We start from the raw sequence: 17,279 nt of genomic DNA on the forward strand, positions 1-17,279 counted from the left end.
ATGACAGAGTTCCTATGGCCACATTTTTGCTCCATCATCAGATCAGCTCCATGATACCATAATATAGCATTGTCACGTGATTTACATATGTAAATACACACACACACATATGTGTGCAAAATTTCAGCTTAATCGAAACCGGGAAGTAGGTCAAATTTAGCTACTACATTTTGACGCACACTACCATACTAACAAGGCAAGTTGAATAAAAACTTGTAATAAGAAGAACAGTCATTTATTTTACTGATTACACAAGGACTGAATAAAAGATCTAATGATCCATGTCAGGAATAATCACGTATCAAGTATTTAGGGTACCATGTTAGCAGAAAATTCATCATTGAGAGGATAAGGCATGGACTCAGCATATTGTAATTATTATACTAAATATTACTGAGAATTCTATAAATTCATTACTTTATGATTTAATGTAAAATCATACCAATGCTGACGACAGCCTCCAGCGCAGTGAGAGCGGTTTTGGCGACGCCATTAATGACTTTGAAGACTCCGTTGAGGATTCCTCCAAGATCAAGCTTAACACCCTGGAGAAAAACATTTAGTTTCATTAACATAACACCAACATTTACTATTTCAATGTTACTAGCTTAGCTGGTACCTAGCTTTTTTGACGTTTATAAGCGAATTTTAATATGCCTGCTAGAAAAATATTATCTTTATCGTTAAGGTCTACTATACAATTACGGGTCTAAAGTGGTTCATGTGAATAACTTACCACAGAAACACCAGTGTTGCCTCCAGTGTTGCCTCCATTATTATCTCCTTGTTGTCTCCTTTATTGTCTCCGGAATTTCCACCGTTGTTATCTCCTTGTTGTCCCCGGTGTTACCGCCGTTGTTGTCTCCTTGTTGTCTTCGGTGTTACCACCATTGTTGTCTCCCTTGTTGTCGCCGGTGTTACCACCGTTGTTATCTCCCTTGTTGTCTCCGTTGTTACCACCGTTGTTGTCTCCCTTGTTATCTCCGGTGTTACCACCGTTGTTATCTCCCTTGTCATACCCGGTGTTACCGCCGTTGTTGTCTCCCTTGTTGTCTCCGGTGTTACCACCGTTGTTGTCTCCCTTGTTGTCACCGGTGTTACCACCGTTGTTATCTCCTTGTTGTCTCCGTTGTTACCACTGTTGTTGTCTCCCTTGTTGTCATCGGTGTTACCACCGTTGTTGTCTCCCTTGTTGTCTCCGGTGTTACCACTGTTGTTGTCTCCCTTGTTGTCCCCGGTGTTACCACCGTTGTTATCTCCGGTGTTTCCACCGTTGTTGTCTCCTTGTTGTCTCCGGTGTTTCCACTGTTGTTGTCTCCGGTGTTTTCACCGTTGTTATCACCCTTGTTGTCTCCGGTATTATCACCGTTGTTGTCTCCCTTGTTGTCTCCGGTGTTACCACCGTTGTTGTCTCCCTTGTTGTCTCCGGTGTTACCACCGTTGTTGTCTCCCTTGTTATCACCCTTGTTGTCTTCGGTATTTCCTCCGTTGTTGTCACCCTTATTATCTCCGTTGTTGCCTCCGGTATTGCCTCCTGTGTTGCCTCCAGTGCTACCTCCGTTGTTACCATTGCCATTCCAGTCTACATTATCGTTATTGGCTCCATTGCATGTTTTTTTGATAACGGTCACTTGGACGGTGATGTCTACAAGGAAAAAATAATGGGTAAATGTATTATTGTGAAGTGTAGAAATATGTATTGCTACGTGAGGTTTTGAGTATTATTTATAAATTTGTAATCGAATGACCATGGAAGGTCGTTTCATTTAACAACAATCCAGCAAACTTGAAATATATTACTAATACTGAAATATAAAGATAAATATAGTCCGCCATTTGTATTTTTTTTTTTATTTATGTGCAATAAAGTTTAAATAGATAAATAAATAATTATTTACCTGGGTATCCATTTTTCGTGAAGTATGGGCCGCACTTGTTGACAAGATTTTCGATAACTTCGGTTCCAGCTAAAATAACAAACAAACACATTTGTTAATGTGAGCGATTCAATGTAAACAAAGAAAAAATACTGAAATGAGAAGCGACGTATGTGCGGAGTTTGATCAGGCTAACTTTCCTATGACAGATAAAAATGCTTCTGGTAATGTCTTATTTCTTTTCAAGGATGTATTTTAGCATTATATGATGAAGAATTAGACAGAAACGTTGAAGATAAATATTTGATTGCGGATGAATTAATCGATATTGGGTTCCACAAAATAAACACATGCAGAATACTTACAGTTAGACTTGCGAGAGTTACTGATGGAAGCAGATACGGTGGTCACTGTAATAAAAAAAAACACAAATTATGTATGTTAATTAATTACTTATATAAAACAAAACACAGAAAACAAACGGATAGAAGTAATGATGAAGATCTAAAAATGAATAACGAATGGTTGGACAACGGAAGAGAATTCAAGAAAAAAAAATTAAAAAAAGAAGAACAAGGAATTCATACAATTAAAATAAAACCAATGTTAAATTACTCACTGATAAGGAAAGTTTTGGTCACGGTCTCTTTGGATATCTGCTTGTAGTCTGGAAAGAAAAAATAAATATAAAATCAGATAGCAATATTTGATAAAGCAATAGGATAATTTATTATGTAATTGATTATTTAAAGCGAAAGAAGAGAATAAACAGAATATAAATAATCTTCATAGTAACATTAGAATAACTACCAAAATAATTAAATAATGATTACATCGTTCAACTCGACTGAAAGAGTTCAAAACTGGAACATCTCGCATTAATGATTTCATTATAGGAATACTTACTGGTGATGTAACCGCAAAGAGTATTGACTTGGTTGAGGACGATGTAGATGGAGCCCTTCTTAGATAGAGACTGAATTCCTGTAATATAAACTCATCATTACCTAATAAATAAATTACAAATAAACTTCTCAAAATTAAAAAAAGTTAAGAAAGAGAAAAGAATCGAGAACAAACTAATGATAATAATGAAATCTTGAAAGACTCTTAGGTTCGATCAAGGGTCAGATACAGAAGGTTCCTGTCTCTGCAGCCCTGACCACTGACAGTTTATGGCATTGCTCCACTGCTGGCGGCACTCAAGGTTAGGTCCTTTTATGAAGTAAAAGGATTCGCATTTTACTTTTATGTTATTATAAATAACCTAACTGAAGATGGAATAAATAAAGAAAATAATGGTCATACCTTTGCCTCCAGAAATGATTCTGATGTATCCGTCGAGCTCGGCCTTAGCGTCGAGGAGTCTGAAGAGTTTGATGTAGGCTTCTGCGGTGGCGCCGGTGGAGAGTTCTCCGTTGACGCCGTAGCGAGCGTTCCAGCCTCTGGCACACACTCCGCGGTCTCCTACAAAACGAGCATGATTTCGTTAATATTTTTAAAATTATGAACTTATTTTCTTTTTTTTTGGTTGAAAGGTCTGAACAATAGCTCTAGTTAAATTTTTAATTAATATTATTTATAAGCAGAAACTAAGCTCTTCAATAATAAACGAATTAATGTTTTGAGAAGATGACAGAATCTATTTGACACAAACATTCCTAATAAAAGTAGAAGACTTCCGTTCGTCATGGTGCAGTACATCGGCCGGCGTTCCGCAGGGCGGTGTACTGTCGCCTTTATTATTTTCCATGTTTATTAATTCTATTACTCATAATCTTTCTTCCAAATTTCACCTCTATGCCGACGATCTCCAGATATACAGACAGGGAGTAATAGGTGATCTTCCTTCTGTTATAGAGAGTACCAATGATGACTTGTCGCGTATTCTAAAATGGAGTACCAGTCATGGTCTGAAAGTGAACCCTGAGAAGACCCAAGTCATCATTGTTGGCAGTAGCAAACTCATTCCCAGAGTAGACTTTGCGAATCTTCCTCCCATATACTTCGACGGTGTCCAGATTCCTTTATCACATCAAGTGAAAAATCTGGGTGTTGTTATGGACCGCTCCTTATCTTGGGCACCTCAAGTAGGCGAGGTTAGTAGGAAAATGTTTGCTGCTGTTGGCTCTCTTAGGCGATTACGTAACTTCTTGCCAATCGCCACCAGAGTTGCGCTTGCACAGTCTCTTCTTCTGCCGATACTGGATTATGCTGACATCTCCTATCTTGATCTCACAGAGGAGCAACTGAGCAAGCTAGAGCGAATACACAATCTCTGCATCCGGTTTATATTTGGATTGCGTAAATTTGACCACGTCTCTCATTTCCGCGCGCAACTCAAGTGGCTCCCAATCCGCTTTCGACGAAATTTTCATATTCTTTGTCTCTTATATAATATACTTTTTAATCCCACCACACCTCGTTACCTAAAAGAACGTTTCAGTTATTTAAACTCCACTAGATCCTCACAAAACTTGCTTCTCTCTGTTCCTCCTTCCTCTTCCAAATTCTACAATTCTTCTTTCACTTTTCGGGCTGTTCGGCTCTGGAACTCTCTTCCTGTCGAATTGAGACGCGCTCAATCCCTTGCTACTTTTAAATCCCATCTGAAAGACTATTATTTGTCCCTTCATTAGTGTCTCTGTAAATTCTCCACTTACACGTTTGGCACGAAATATTGTATGTATTATAATATATGTATGTAGGTATACAATATGTAAGTAGTATGTATGTATATGTATGTGTAGGTATTATATGTATTATGTAGGTATATGCTTTTTAGCTACAATTAATTACTTTTAATTTAGTTTTTTTGCACCTCCTAATTAGTTAAAGTTATGAATACCATTTTTCCACTACCCAAAGGTTGCCTGGAAGAGATCGCTCTTTAGCGATAAGGCCGCCTGTTGTTTACCTCTGTAATAAATTTTATTGTAATGTGTGTGTTCCTATGTACATTTCTGAGGTTGTGCAATAAAGTGGATTTGTATTGTATTGTATTGTATTCCTTAGAGTAACAAAGAACTTTTGTACATATTAGATTCATAAAACTTAAATGACATCATGATTTTAAATGATATAGAAGATTTAAATGAACTTACCTGGGAGTCCAAGGACGCAGACGGCGATCTTAATGATGCAGGCGACCAGACGGACGAAGAGGGAGCCGAGACCAGACACCAAGTTGTTGAGGGTCACCTGGAGGACCAGGATCACTGGAACACAGGATTTAGAAGTAAGATGCCAGATAAGTGTAGAAAGTCTCTAGTCTAGCTGATCTAATAGATGTGAATGTGTGGTGTATGATATACGTGAATTAAATTCAAATAATAGGAAAATTTATGTTAAAGATAAAGAGACAAAGACAATGGTAAAAGTACAATTATGATAAAGGCTTGGAAACTAGTAAATAATGATACTAGGACGATGCGTAGAATTAGCAGGAAGTGAAGAGAAAATAAATCCGTACGTCAATCATAAGATCATAACATAGCAATGTATAATCGTTAAAATCATGAAATTTTTGAACTTACAGTTTCCAACGACATCGAAGACATCCTTCAAGGTACGAATTACTGGAAAAAAAATCAGTTTTTGTGTAAAATATCAATGAAGAAAACGCTAAACAAAAAAAGAGTTGTAATTAAAACAACTAAATAAATCAAAAGATTAAGCAACCAAACAAAATCTCGATAAGTCCAGCCATCTGAATTTACAGTAAGAATAAGACTCCTTAAATTAAATTGCTTAAAAATAAAATTCTCACCAATGCTGACGACGGCATCCAGAGCAGTGAGAGCGGTTTTGGCGACGCCATTGATAACCTTGAACACTCCGTTGAGGATTCCTCCAAGACCGAGATTGACGCCCTAAAGGTAAGTAAGTAAATTAAGGCAAGATGAATTGGCAATGAGCCCCTTGCAGATCTAACAAAAGCCCGGGTTAAGTTAATATCACAATATATACATATTGGAGAGTGCGCTGAGGAACTGTACAACCTTGTTCCTCCGTCCCCATTTCACCTTAGGATCACCAGACAATCGGCAATTCGGCATCTCTTCACGGTTAATATTCCGAAAACACGCACTAAGCGTTTCGCTTCAACATTTCTTTTGCGAATCGCCAAAGAGTGGAATGCCCTGCCTGAGTCTGTATTTCCGCATGAGTACAATCCGGTTTCTTTAACGCAAGAGTAAATAAGTATCTCATAGGTAAGCGTGCTCCACCCTAGACCGCATTATCACTTACCAACAGGTGTGATCGTGGTCAAACGTCTACCGTCTACCTATTCTATTGTTGAGGCTGTCAAAATCATTGCGAACTCTATCTTAGATTAATTCTGTGTCTCTGGATTTCTCGGCATAATTTTAAAATCAAAACAGATTCGTTTTTCTTTTCAGGTTAATATTATGAAAACGGGTGTATTTTTTTAAACGTATATAATTCCGCGAAATATCCCTTTTACTCGTCAAAATAATTTCCCTCAATACTTAGGTTTTTCTTGGACAATTGGACAACTATAAGGTCCTAATTTATTAGATGCAGATATTTTTACAGCTGATAGTACTCGGTCTCTGGAATATATAAAACCGTGAAACATTATAGCTTTTACGATGTTTTTGGAGAAAACGGAAAAACAAATTTGCTACGTAAAAACACCTGTTTATGTGATTATTAAATGAAAACTCATTGAACAGATTCTAGTACCTCTTTTACGTACCACTTAACTGTAACTGGCCACTTCAATGACATGTGCAGTTTTCCCGCCGAACCTTTACGACATTTACAACAAACAATTGTTGACATGACAGACAGTGTTATTGTGACATGTGATAATGCACATGATGATTTTTTTTTAGACGAAATTATATTTAATTTTTTTGTTAGAAAAATGAAATCAAAAAAGTTACATGAAAAGATTTCTTAATTAATATTTAAAGTTAATTATTTTAATGTAAAGTATCATGTGTTAAAATATCTGCAACTAATAAATTAGGACCTTATATATACCTACGCTATGAAATACTCCATACTTGTTTTCTATCAGGTATCTTACCACTGAAACGCCAGTGTTTCCTCCGTTGTTGCCTCCGGTGTTGCCTCCGGTGTTGCCTCCGGTGTTGCCTCCGGTGTTGCCTCCGGTGTTGCCTCCGGTGTTGCCTCCGGTGTTGCCGCCATTGTTGTTTCCATTGTTATTGTTGTTTCCGTCCCAGTTAACGTTGTCTCCGTTGGCACTGTTGCAAGTTTGTTGGATGATAGTCATTTTTCCGGTGATATCTGTAAAAAAAGGTTAACATAAGAACAGATTCTCAAGGTTTGATGCAATTTCTACTTGACCGAATGATTTTCTTCGTCGTGATGCTCAAGTTGAGCAGCTCAACCGATTTTTGTAAAACGTTTTTTTGTCGAGAGAGTTGAATTTCGTGTTGGTTCTTTAGTTGATATTGCTCAGTAAGCAATAAGACCGCATCTACTTATGTAGGTATTTTTTATGCATATTCACCATGTAGGTTTTTTAGGTAACTAAGAAACAACTTGCAGCTATAAGTAATAATTCTCCAAGTTCGTAGTTCGATTAACATTGAGCAATCTGCTACTTTTTTTTTTTAGTATGGATAGGTAGACGTTTGACCACGATCACACCTGATGGTAAGTGATGATGCGGTCTACGGTGGAGCACGCTTACCTATGAGATACCTATTTACACTATTTAATTGTGATTAAAGAAAGGTACTGAATGAACTCATACTCCTTACCTACTTGTTAAATACTTATCTGATAAGAGGTACTTTTATCTTATCTTATCTTACCTGGATATCCGGCTCCTTTGAGGTATTTGCCGCACTTGGGGACGAGGTTATTGATGATTTCGATACCAGCTGGAAATAACAAAATCATATTTAGTTTTAATGTTTAAAAAAATAGTTTGATAACTATAAAATGTTCTGAATTACTTTATCATTTTTTTTTTCAAACAATTGTACTGCTTGGTATTGCATACCTATAAATAAGTAATACAGAAGGCAGTTCTAATGTCAGAGGGTATTCTCTACCACTTTGTTTTTTGTTGTTTTATAAACGCTCGTTACTGCTAATTATATTCATTTAAGTTCTCTTAATATGATATTGATAAAGAATTGTAAAAAATCTTAATGAGAATAAATGATCTTTAAGCCTAAACCTACTTAACTTTAAGGCAAAGTAGATTTTTTTAATTATTAAAAGATTACTTATTAATACTTACTGTTTCTCTGACGAGAGTTACTGATAGAAGCGGAGACAGTGGTCACTGTAAAAAAAGGTAAAACGTGTTAATAATTATCATGCATAGTGACTCAAACAGTAAATTTTGTAAAATAAGAGTAAGAATATGCAGGAATCGAAATTCGTATGACTAGAAATCAAACATTTGGATGCAAATATTAAAATACTTGCGAATATTGAAATCATTGTCAAATCATTGGTGTTTATAGAAATTAAGAAAAATAAACAATGAAAGAAGCATAATTCACAGATAGATAAAAATCATGTTAAGAATAAAAAAAATTAAAGACAAAAGGAACTTTTAATACTCACTGATGATAAAAGTCTCGGACACGGTCTGTTTGGAGATTTGCTTGTAGTCTGTATAAAACAAGAAAATTAGCAAAGAAAAAGATATAAATAAAAACATTTATATTAAAATAATATAAAATGGATTCGTGATGTGTCATTGAACATACATACAAAAGATAAATGCCTTCAAGAGAATCTTAGTCCTTACGATATACGATACGACATAATTATGACAACAATGTATTTTTATGCAGGCAATGGAGTGCACAACAATGTTATACTAACGACAAAATATTTTGTTTTGACCAAATTGTAAGTGGCCAAAGAGTAAAGAAGAAGAAGAAAAATACAAAAAAGAAGATATAACAGAAAAGAATATATCAATGTACTTACTAGCGACGAAACCACAAAGAGAGTTGACTTGGTTGAGGACGATGTAGATGGAGCTCTGTTGGACAGGACTGAAGTCCTGAAAACACAACAATATTTATTTAGTAAAGAAGAAGTAATTTGTCTCAACAAGAATTTTGTATCATAAGAATAAATAAATTGTATCTATGCATCTTGCTTCTAAGTTCAAAAAGCTGTATTAGCAAAAAAATTAGTATACCTACTGGAAAATAAAGGTATAAATATTACCTTTTCCTCTAAAGCACTGGGCCTAGTGGTAAGAACATGCGACTTCCAATCCGGAGGCCGCGGGTTCGAATCCCGGGTCGTACTAATGTGTTTTTGCGAAATGTTCTTGATATTTCCAGTCGTTTTTCGGTGAAGGAAAACATCGTGGAAACCGACTAGTCCCGATAAGGCCTAGTCACCCTTCGGGTTGGAAGGTCAGATGACAGTCACTTTCATAAAATGCCTACGCCACATCTTGGGATTAGTTGTGAAAGCGCGTGAAATGCCGGAATAACACAAGGAGGATGATGATTACCTTTTCCTCCAGACAGGGTGTTGATGTACGCGTTGAGCTGCGCCTGCGCATCGCCGACGCCGAAGTGGTTGATGTACGCCTGCGCGGACGCACCGGCGGACAGTTCTCCGCTGACGCCGACCTTGGCGTTCCATCCTCGAGCGCACACGCCGCGGTCACCTGTTGAGGGAGTTTTTATAACTTTAATTTTTAATACAAGCTTTTTCCTCTCACTAGATTCTTTCTAGATACACCTAATATAATTCTAACAAATCCAAACATATTTAAATTTCGTTATTATATCACAAAGTTTCTGTAAGCACTTATGTCTATCTTCAGATTAGCTCGATGGTAATATAATAAATCAGTCTCGCATTTTCAGTCGATAGAATAAATTAAAGAAGAATGATAACGAATTCGATGATGATAGTTATGCGCTCGATAGAGAACATTTATTAGGTACTGAAAGCGACGTTACTGAAGATAATACTAGCCTGGAAGTCTAAAGTACAGATGGCAATCTCATTGATTACAAATCTACTTCAGAATACTTTACTGAAGGCAAAGTTTTTGTCTTGCAGTTTGAAAATACAGATGCTAAACTTGATCACGAAAGCGAAGAAAAATATTCAGTAGACACTGAAAACTAAGTTACTGAAGACAAAGTACTTGCCTGGGAGTCTAAAGACGCAGAAGGCGATCTTGAAGATAACAAAAATAATTCTGATTAATATCAATCTTATGAATACATGACTCCTTGAACCACTAGTACCCTTACTGAAGACATTATTGAAAACAGAATACTTGAATGGGAGTCCAATGATGCAGATAGCGACTTTAAGAACGATATTGATGGTTCTGAAGAGAATAAACTAACTATTGAAGATAAACTTGCCTGACAGTCCAAGGATACAACTGTAATAGGTGAAGAACATTCAGTTTCTACTGAAGATATTACTGAAGAAGTACTTGCCTGGGAGTCCAAGGACGCAGATGGCGATCTTGAGGATGACAGCGACGAGCCTGATGAAGAGGGAGCCGAGACCGGCCACCAGGTTGTTGAGGGTCACTTGCAGCACCAGGCACACTGGAAGAAGATTAATGTTATTAAATATGTTTTCAGAAAACAATTTCAGCAAAAATTTAAAAAGTAGTATTCTTTTTTACCTCACAATAAAAAAAAATAGTAAAGTCAATACGGCTAAGAGTGTCTGGCTTTCACATGAACCTTCAAATCAAGGGTGCAGAGGCATCTTTGGGCAAGCTCACTCCATCGCAGGCCACGTCTTTGCCTTTGGCTAGTATGTGGACAAGAGTAAGCCTATTTATAATATTAAACTACTAACTTTGAAAATGAGTGCTTCATTTCGCCGTTAAACGTAAGTTTGGCGAAAAAACTAGAAACTGTATAACTGTAATCTTTGTTTTCAATAAATTAAAAATTAAAAAAAAAACAGCATATTTAAACCAATGAAAGTGTTTATTGAGAAACGTTTACCAATAACCATGAGTAGCAAGTTGCAAAAATATGAACTCGCAAAAACATGTGACTATGAATAAAAATGAGAAATATGAACATCAGACACACTTCTCCTTATGACAGACTTATCCGTATTGACTTTAATAGTATTTACCACTAGATCCGTGTCCAATAAGTAAACACTGCATTCTATCTGGCAGGGACGGGTCCCTACCAGTTCAAAGTCATGCCTTTTGGATTTACAAATGCATTTCAAACTCAACAGCGATTTATGGATTATGGATAGCTTGTTTTCGCTGCAGTTTGAGAGCCCGCACTTATTTATTTAGATGATATCGTTGATTTTGTTATCAACAACTTAAAAGAGTCAGAATTTACTATAAATCTTTAAAACCGTCTACATATCGTACAAGTTCGGATTCGTTTCAATCCTTCGCCAAAATATATCATATTTGCTTTCTGGCACAATATACCTACTTTTGATAATTCGTTAATATTGAAAATTATCTTCTAGAGATAGCGCGACGACAGAAACTAGCATGGGCAGCATACTCCAACTTAAAATTCGCCTTCGAAATGAATCTCACAGCAGTACAAAAGGCTCGAATATTCGACCAGTGTATCCTACCAGTACTTACTTACGGAGCAGACACTTGGGTCTTTACAAAAGAAATCTTACATAGGTTACAAGTAACCCAAAGAGCGATGGAAAGAAGGATGGTAGGAATTTCACTTGGGGATAGAAAAACAAATAAATGGCTTCGGGAACAGAGTAAAGTCACTGATGTAACCAGACGATGGCGAAACTGAAGTGGGAGTGGGCTGGGTACGTGGCCCGAAAAGACGGCTCATGGTGCAAGAGGCTGTTGGAGTGGAGACCGTGGGGAGAGTCACGCCCAGCAGGGAGGCCAAAAATGCGTTGGTGTGACGATATCAAGAGTACAGCCGGATAAAAGTGGATAGAAAGAGCCCAGAACAGAATGGCAAAAAATGTAGGAGACTTACATCTCTAAGATTGAAAAAGGTTAAAAAAGAAAGAAAAAAAGAAATCTTCTAGAATACAATTAGCTTGGTTTTTAAGTTTAGTCTTAGTTTTTATATAACTATTTAAATATCTTCATGTAAAAAAGATTTAAAAAAAAGAAGATTAAAGTACTTACTGTTGAGCAAAACACTGAAGACATCGACAAGGCTGCCGATCACTGTAAATAGAAGAAACAAATTAGTTTTGGTAAAATATGAAGATGCTTTTGTTGGGATAAAGCGCTGGTGGCCTAGCGGAAAGAGCTTGTGACTTTCAACCCGGAGGTCGCAGGTTCGGACCCCGGCCTGCACAAATTAGTTTTTCGGAACTTAAGTATCTACGAAATGTCATTTGATACTTTCCAGTCGCTTTTCGGTGAAGGAAAACATCATGAGGAAACCGGACTAACTCCAATAAGGTCTAATTACCCTTCGGATTGGAAAATTAGATGGCAGTTGCTTTCGTAAAACTAGTGCCTACGCCAAATTTTGGGATTGGGACCCCAGGCTCCCATGAGCCGTGGCAAATGACGGGATAGCGCAAGAAAGATGATGAAGGCTCTACAAATACGGTCGTGTCAGAAAATTTTGCCTATTTTTTATGTAATATATTATTATGTATTATTGCAGGTGACTATCTAACTAATTATTTTGGCTCAGCGATCCAAAGTGAATGTTGGCCTCCGAAACGAGAGATCGCCACCTGTCCCGATCCTGCGCAGGCTCTTGCCGCAAGAGTCTTTCCAGTCACTGACTTGAAGCTAATGCAGATCCACCGCCACACTGTCTTCCCAACGATACCTGGTGCCGTAGCCAAATGGCATTTCTGTGACGCGAAACGAAAACGAAACGCCTGAAAGGTAGTCAGGCTCTGTCGCGCCAATACGCAAGAGCGATAGAGATATATCTACGAGCGTTTCGTTTCGTGAGCGTTTGTGCCATTCGGCTACGCACCCTGGTCGACCCGCTGGACGGCCACAAGGCGGTCGACCCAAGAACGTCTCTTGACAGCCCAGCAGCAGCTGACTGTATCACTTGAAATTATAATAAACTAGCTTTTCCCCGCGGCTTCGCACGCGTTAGAAAGAGACAAAAAGCAGCCTATGTCACTCTCCATCCCTTCAACTATCTCCACATAAAAAATCATGTCAATTCGTCGCTCCGTTTTGCCGTGAAAGACGGACAAACAAACAGACACACACACACTTTCCCATTTATAATATTAATATTAGTATTAGTATGGAGTATGGATGGTCAATACACCTGACACTTCCCTAATTTTAAGACCTATTATGTATTTAAATATGTGTAAAATTTCAAAATAAAAAGTTTGAAGTTTGAAATCTTACCAGCATTAGCAACGGCCTCAACAGCGCCGATAGCCTTGTTGGCGACGCCTTTAATTACGCCGAACACGCCATTTAAGATGCCGTGGAGTCCACTTCGATCTAAATCAATAAATAAAAATGTAGGACACTCTTACACACAGATTGACTTATGTGTTGACGACATTTTCAACTTCTTTAAAAAACGGTTAATAGTTGGGTATCGTTCAATAGATATTTCTGTAGTGTTCGTTTAAGACAGTGCTTGGTTACAGCCACTAATCTTTTCGTATACGCCCCCATGCCATGGGGCCAGCTGAGGGATGAATTTCCATTGTATATTCTCCTCTGTCAGACCTTTAGTTGTTATTAGTTCAGACAGTAGTTTAAATTGAAGAGCGTTATCTGTTACAATCAGAGTAGGGACACCTCTGGTAGCCATAAATCTTCTAAATGCTAGTAAACATTCTTCTGCTGTCATCGTACCTTTACTAGTTCCAAATGTGTAGCACGAACGACTAGGCAAGTGAACAAGCAGATCCAATGTTTTATCTTAACTCTAAAGTAAGCTCAAAAAAACTTTTGGTGTTGGTAAGTGTAAGTGCGGATTCACATTATCTGATCTGATATCGGATGTAGGACCGACATATATTAAGGACGCCATCTTTAATTTTTCCCTTTGAAATGCTACTGACATCCGATATCGGATCGGTTAATGTGAAAACGGGTTACCCTCATCTGGTAGAATATATTTACTCCGAAACACACTTCGCAGAAACACTTTCGGTCGAATGGTAATATTGCAGAAAACTTAGTTGGCATTATTACTACCACGCATAAGATACATTTGGCAGAATAGTGTTTTACAGAACATTACTTTGGTCGACTTTGGTTTAGCATAATTGTATGTACCATAATAATCTTATATTTAGCACAATATTACATTAGCAGAATTATTACTCGTTATCAGAAAAGAAAAACTGCCCCAGAGTCACCGTTAGGTACGACGACGAAGAGCGAAGCGAGAGGAGTGTTAGGTATCTTGCATCCAACACATCCAACTCGCTATCAAACAGCAAATTACAACTTTATGCCGCCTAAATATTATGCACAAATATTATCTGCAAATGTATTGTTCGACTAGAAGACTATAATGCTCATCAACATTATGACAACCGATGATTCGGTATTACAAAAATCTGCGAAATGATTTGTGCCAGCAAGCATATTCTGCGTAAGGTGTTTCTGCCAAACTGACTTCTGCCAGAACTATTATACGAATCAAATATAGTGCGTAAAAAGTTTCTGCCAGATAATAGTGAACCTGTGAAAACGCACTAATGTGCATTTGAGTAATAGGCGCGCAGCGGGACAAGGGCGGGCAAAGCGTGCGTCTAGCTTGTTTCAGCGCTTCGACCTGAAGAAGTCAGGAGCTAACCAGTATGAGCTTCAATGAGTGTGATCTGCATTGCCATCGCCTGCCGCTGCACTGCCCGATATGAGCGATGCGCCTGAGGCCGTACACTTGGAAATCCGCTCCACCAGAGACAAGCGCGGATCCAGCTTCGTCGCTCGTGGAAGAGGTCGCCGATAGTAAAGGCCGGGCCAGAGAGAGGGGTCATGTGGTCATGTTGTATGGCTTAACTTAGGTTTCAGGAGGGTAACGCGGCCTCTCATATCTACCCTGGATCCTAAGCATGACTGTGAGAAGATGTGCTACGTGGATATGTTTTACGATATCCACCAATCAGCTTAGTTCGATTCCGTTCACCTGGCGAAAGCTGATTCGTTTCAAATTTAACAAATTCAGAGTGTCTTTCTGCTTAGATCATTTCTAGTTTGACTTTTGTAGTTATAGTATCTCCACCATTCAAGTGCTGAATCACAAACATTAGTTGATATTAGGAAATCATTTTTAAAAGTGCCAAATCTCATCTAACTAGATAAATAAAATTAAAGTGAACGCTTCAAAAATAATTCTGGCGATGTAATCTGCCTGTCAAATTCTTTAGATTTCTGTTGACGAAACTTGCATTATAGTACGATAACTGACATTGAGTTACAAGAACCACGCTTTATGCACTTGTGTCGTGTGCTATTTCAAACATATCACCACAAGCATAAACCAAGATTATACCATATTCGGAAATGGCAATTTCTTTATGAATTCCTGCTCAAACAATGAAAATGTGAACATACTCAACACGTATCTCATCGCCAGTTAAGTTGATGCGAGGAGTATGGATAATAGTTTAGTTGTCATGGCATTGGTTACTTTCGATAGAGATCTCAACTACAAAATCATGCTGAAAGAATCTTATTGAACGGAATTTTATTCAATAATACGATCTTTCAACTGCGCGCGCTGGTGCGCTAAGAGGACTTAGAAGATCGGATCCCGAACCTACCGTCGTTATGAAGCAACCATGCATACGTGGCGTGTATGTGGCACAGACCCCGACCTTAATAACTGGCGTAGAGGCGAATCTTGTCTCTGAAAACGCCGATAATTCAAATCCGCACCTTGGTTCTGAAGCTACGAATCAGTGCGAGATCGATCACACATCGTCCAGTCCGGAATCACACCAGCTGGCGCCGCAAAAATGGCGAGAAGCTAACCGGTGTCTCTGCAGACCCAGAGATACCGGTGAAGCTTATGGTCTTGTGTACGCGAGCATCATCCGACCAGTCTTACTATATGGTGGCGGGTAGACCACCCTGCTCTCGGAAGGGCATACGTCCAGCAGCTTCACGTCTCACGAGATGCAAGATGCTGGTGGATGGAGCGTGTGTGGCGTTGGCGCTGATCTCGATCTTGCACGTAACTGACAGAACACATCCGTGGCAGCCCTCGGAACTGCGTGACGTGGCGGATAACGCTACGTGAAAAGTCGCCTCGATCGGTGTGGCGGGCTGCTACAGCCATGCTGAACTCCAGTGACCACTGTTGTCGAAACGAATGCCTCAACCTCATCGCCCAAGGCCCTAGGGTCAACGGCGCGTGATCGGCTAAGAAAGCGTTGGCTGGGAAGTCGTATACGGACATGGAAAGAGAACAATCTCTCAATTTCAGGATGCCGGAGACCGGGCAAAGTGGAGAAGGCTGAGCAGGAAAGCGGACGCAAACGGCCGGGAAAACGCTTTAGGTTGAAGAAGAAGAGAATACGATCATCAACTTTTATGTCTCGACACAGCTGAGATATCATCACGATAGTCCATGAAGCCGGCCACTTGATGAAGCTTAGGGCTCTCGACAATCAGGGCGAACAAGTCGATTGAATTGAAAGTCTTACATGATTGACCCATTGTAACCAGTACAACATGGTAGTGTCCAGAATACTTCGTTCCAGAAATGACATCGTCTACGATGAGCAGCAATCCCAAATATTTAAATCAGTAGTCCTGATACTTGAAGATCTAAAATCTAGAATTTGTCAATGTCGCTCATGTCGGATGTATGATGGATGTAAACACAGCAACAAACTACACAACATGATGCTGTGGGAGAAACTTGAGAGATGAATGGTTACTACACGAATAATAATTTTCGAATGGGACATTTTAAGACATTATGAAAACAATGGCTTTGATTCGGCCATCTCTACCTTTAACAAGGGTTTTGAATTTGAACCAACTCACGTTACGAACCAAATTAATGTCACAATTGTCCCATACACTGATTCTGGTATTACCATTGCCCCTGAATACTGCCCCACAATGTCTACAATGAGAGGTTTCTTCAGTTCTCATCAACTGTCATAGCAAGTGGTGCTAAACGCCGCCAAGGCAATCTTAATAAACGATGAATAACAAAACATGAACACAAGAATGATATAACAAAGTAAAGAGGTACCAAATGAGGCGTCTCATTTGAGGTCCCGGTATATGGGAAGTGGGGTATCCACTTGAGGCGGCCTCAGGTCAGAGCAGTCTCGACTTGGAAGCAACCCCAGTTTGAGGCTGCTAAGCTCTGAAGGTAAATGGTTGAGGCACGTTGTTGATCAAATCGATTGAATGCCTCAGCTGAATCTGCAACATTCGCAGTCCACAGTAAATGCGTACAGTGCACACACGCGGAGCGGGGTTGCGAAAATCTTTCTTCC

At 38.8% G+C, this 17,279-nt stretch overlaps 1 protein-coding gene across 8 annotated transcripts in view; it reads right to left on the reverse strand.

The window, feature by feature from the left end:
- Positions 1 to 484: 484 nt before the first annotated feature.
- Positions 485 to 17,279, reverse strand: part of LOC125239445 — a 49,980-nt gene continuing 33,185 nt past the window's right edge. For 7 of the 8 annotated variants that reach the window (XM_048147024.1, XM_048147026.1, XM_048147031.1 and 4 more), the window contains 11 exons: positions 6,937 to 7,040; positions 5,647 to 5,749; positions 5,414 to 5,455; positions 4,982 to 5,095; positions 3,186 to 3,344; positions 2,784 to 2,861; positions 2,497 to 2,544; positions 2,243 to 2,287; positions 1,899 to 1,967; positions 737 to 1,645; positions 485 to 545 (listed from right to left, as the gene is read on the reverse strand). In XM_048147024.1, coding sequence (XP_048002981.1) covers positions 1,110 to 1,645; positions 1,899 to 1,967; positions 2,243 to 2,287; positions 2,497 to 2,544; positions 2,784 to 2,861; positions 3,186 to 3,344; positions 4,982 to 5,095; positions 5,414 to 5,455; positions 5,647 to 5,749; positions 6,937 to 7,040 — 1,298 coding nt within the window. In that variant the 3' untranslated portion in view covers positions 485 to 545; positions 737 to 1,109. The remainder of the gene's footprint in view (positions 546 to 736; positions 1,646 to 1,898; positions 1,968 to 2,242; positions 2,288 to 2,496; positions 2,545 to 2,783; positions 2,862 to 3,185; positions 3,345 to 4,981; positions 5,096 to 5,413; positions 5,456 to 5,646; positions 5,750 to 6,936; positions 7,041 to 17,279) is intronic. The other variant, XM_048147025.1, reaches the window with a different exon arrangement.

The sequence above is a fragment of the Leguminivora glycinivorella genome, chromosome 25 (assembly GCF_023078275.1).
Source record: "Leguminivora glycinivorella isolate SPB_JAAS2020 chromosome 25, LegGlyc_1.1, whole genome shotgun sequence".
NCBI lineage: Eukaryota > Metazoa > Arthropoda > Insecta > Lepidoptera > Tortricidae > Leguminivora > Leguminivora glycinivorella.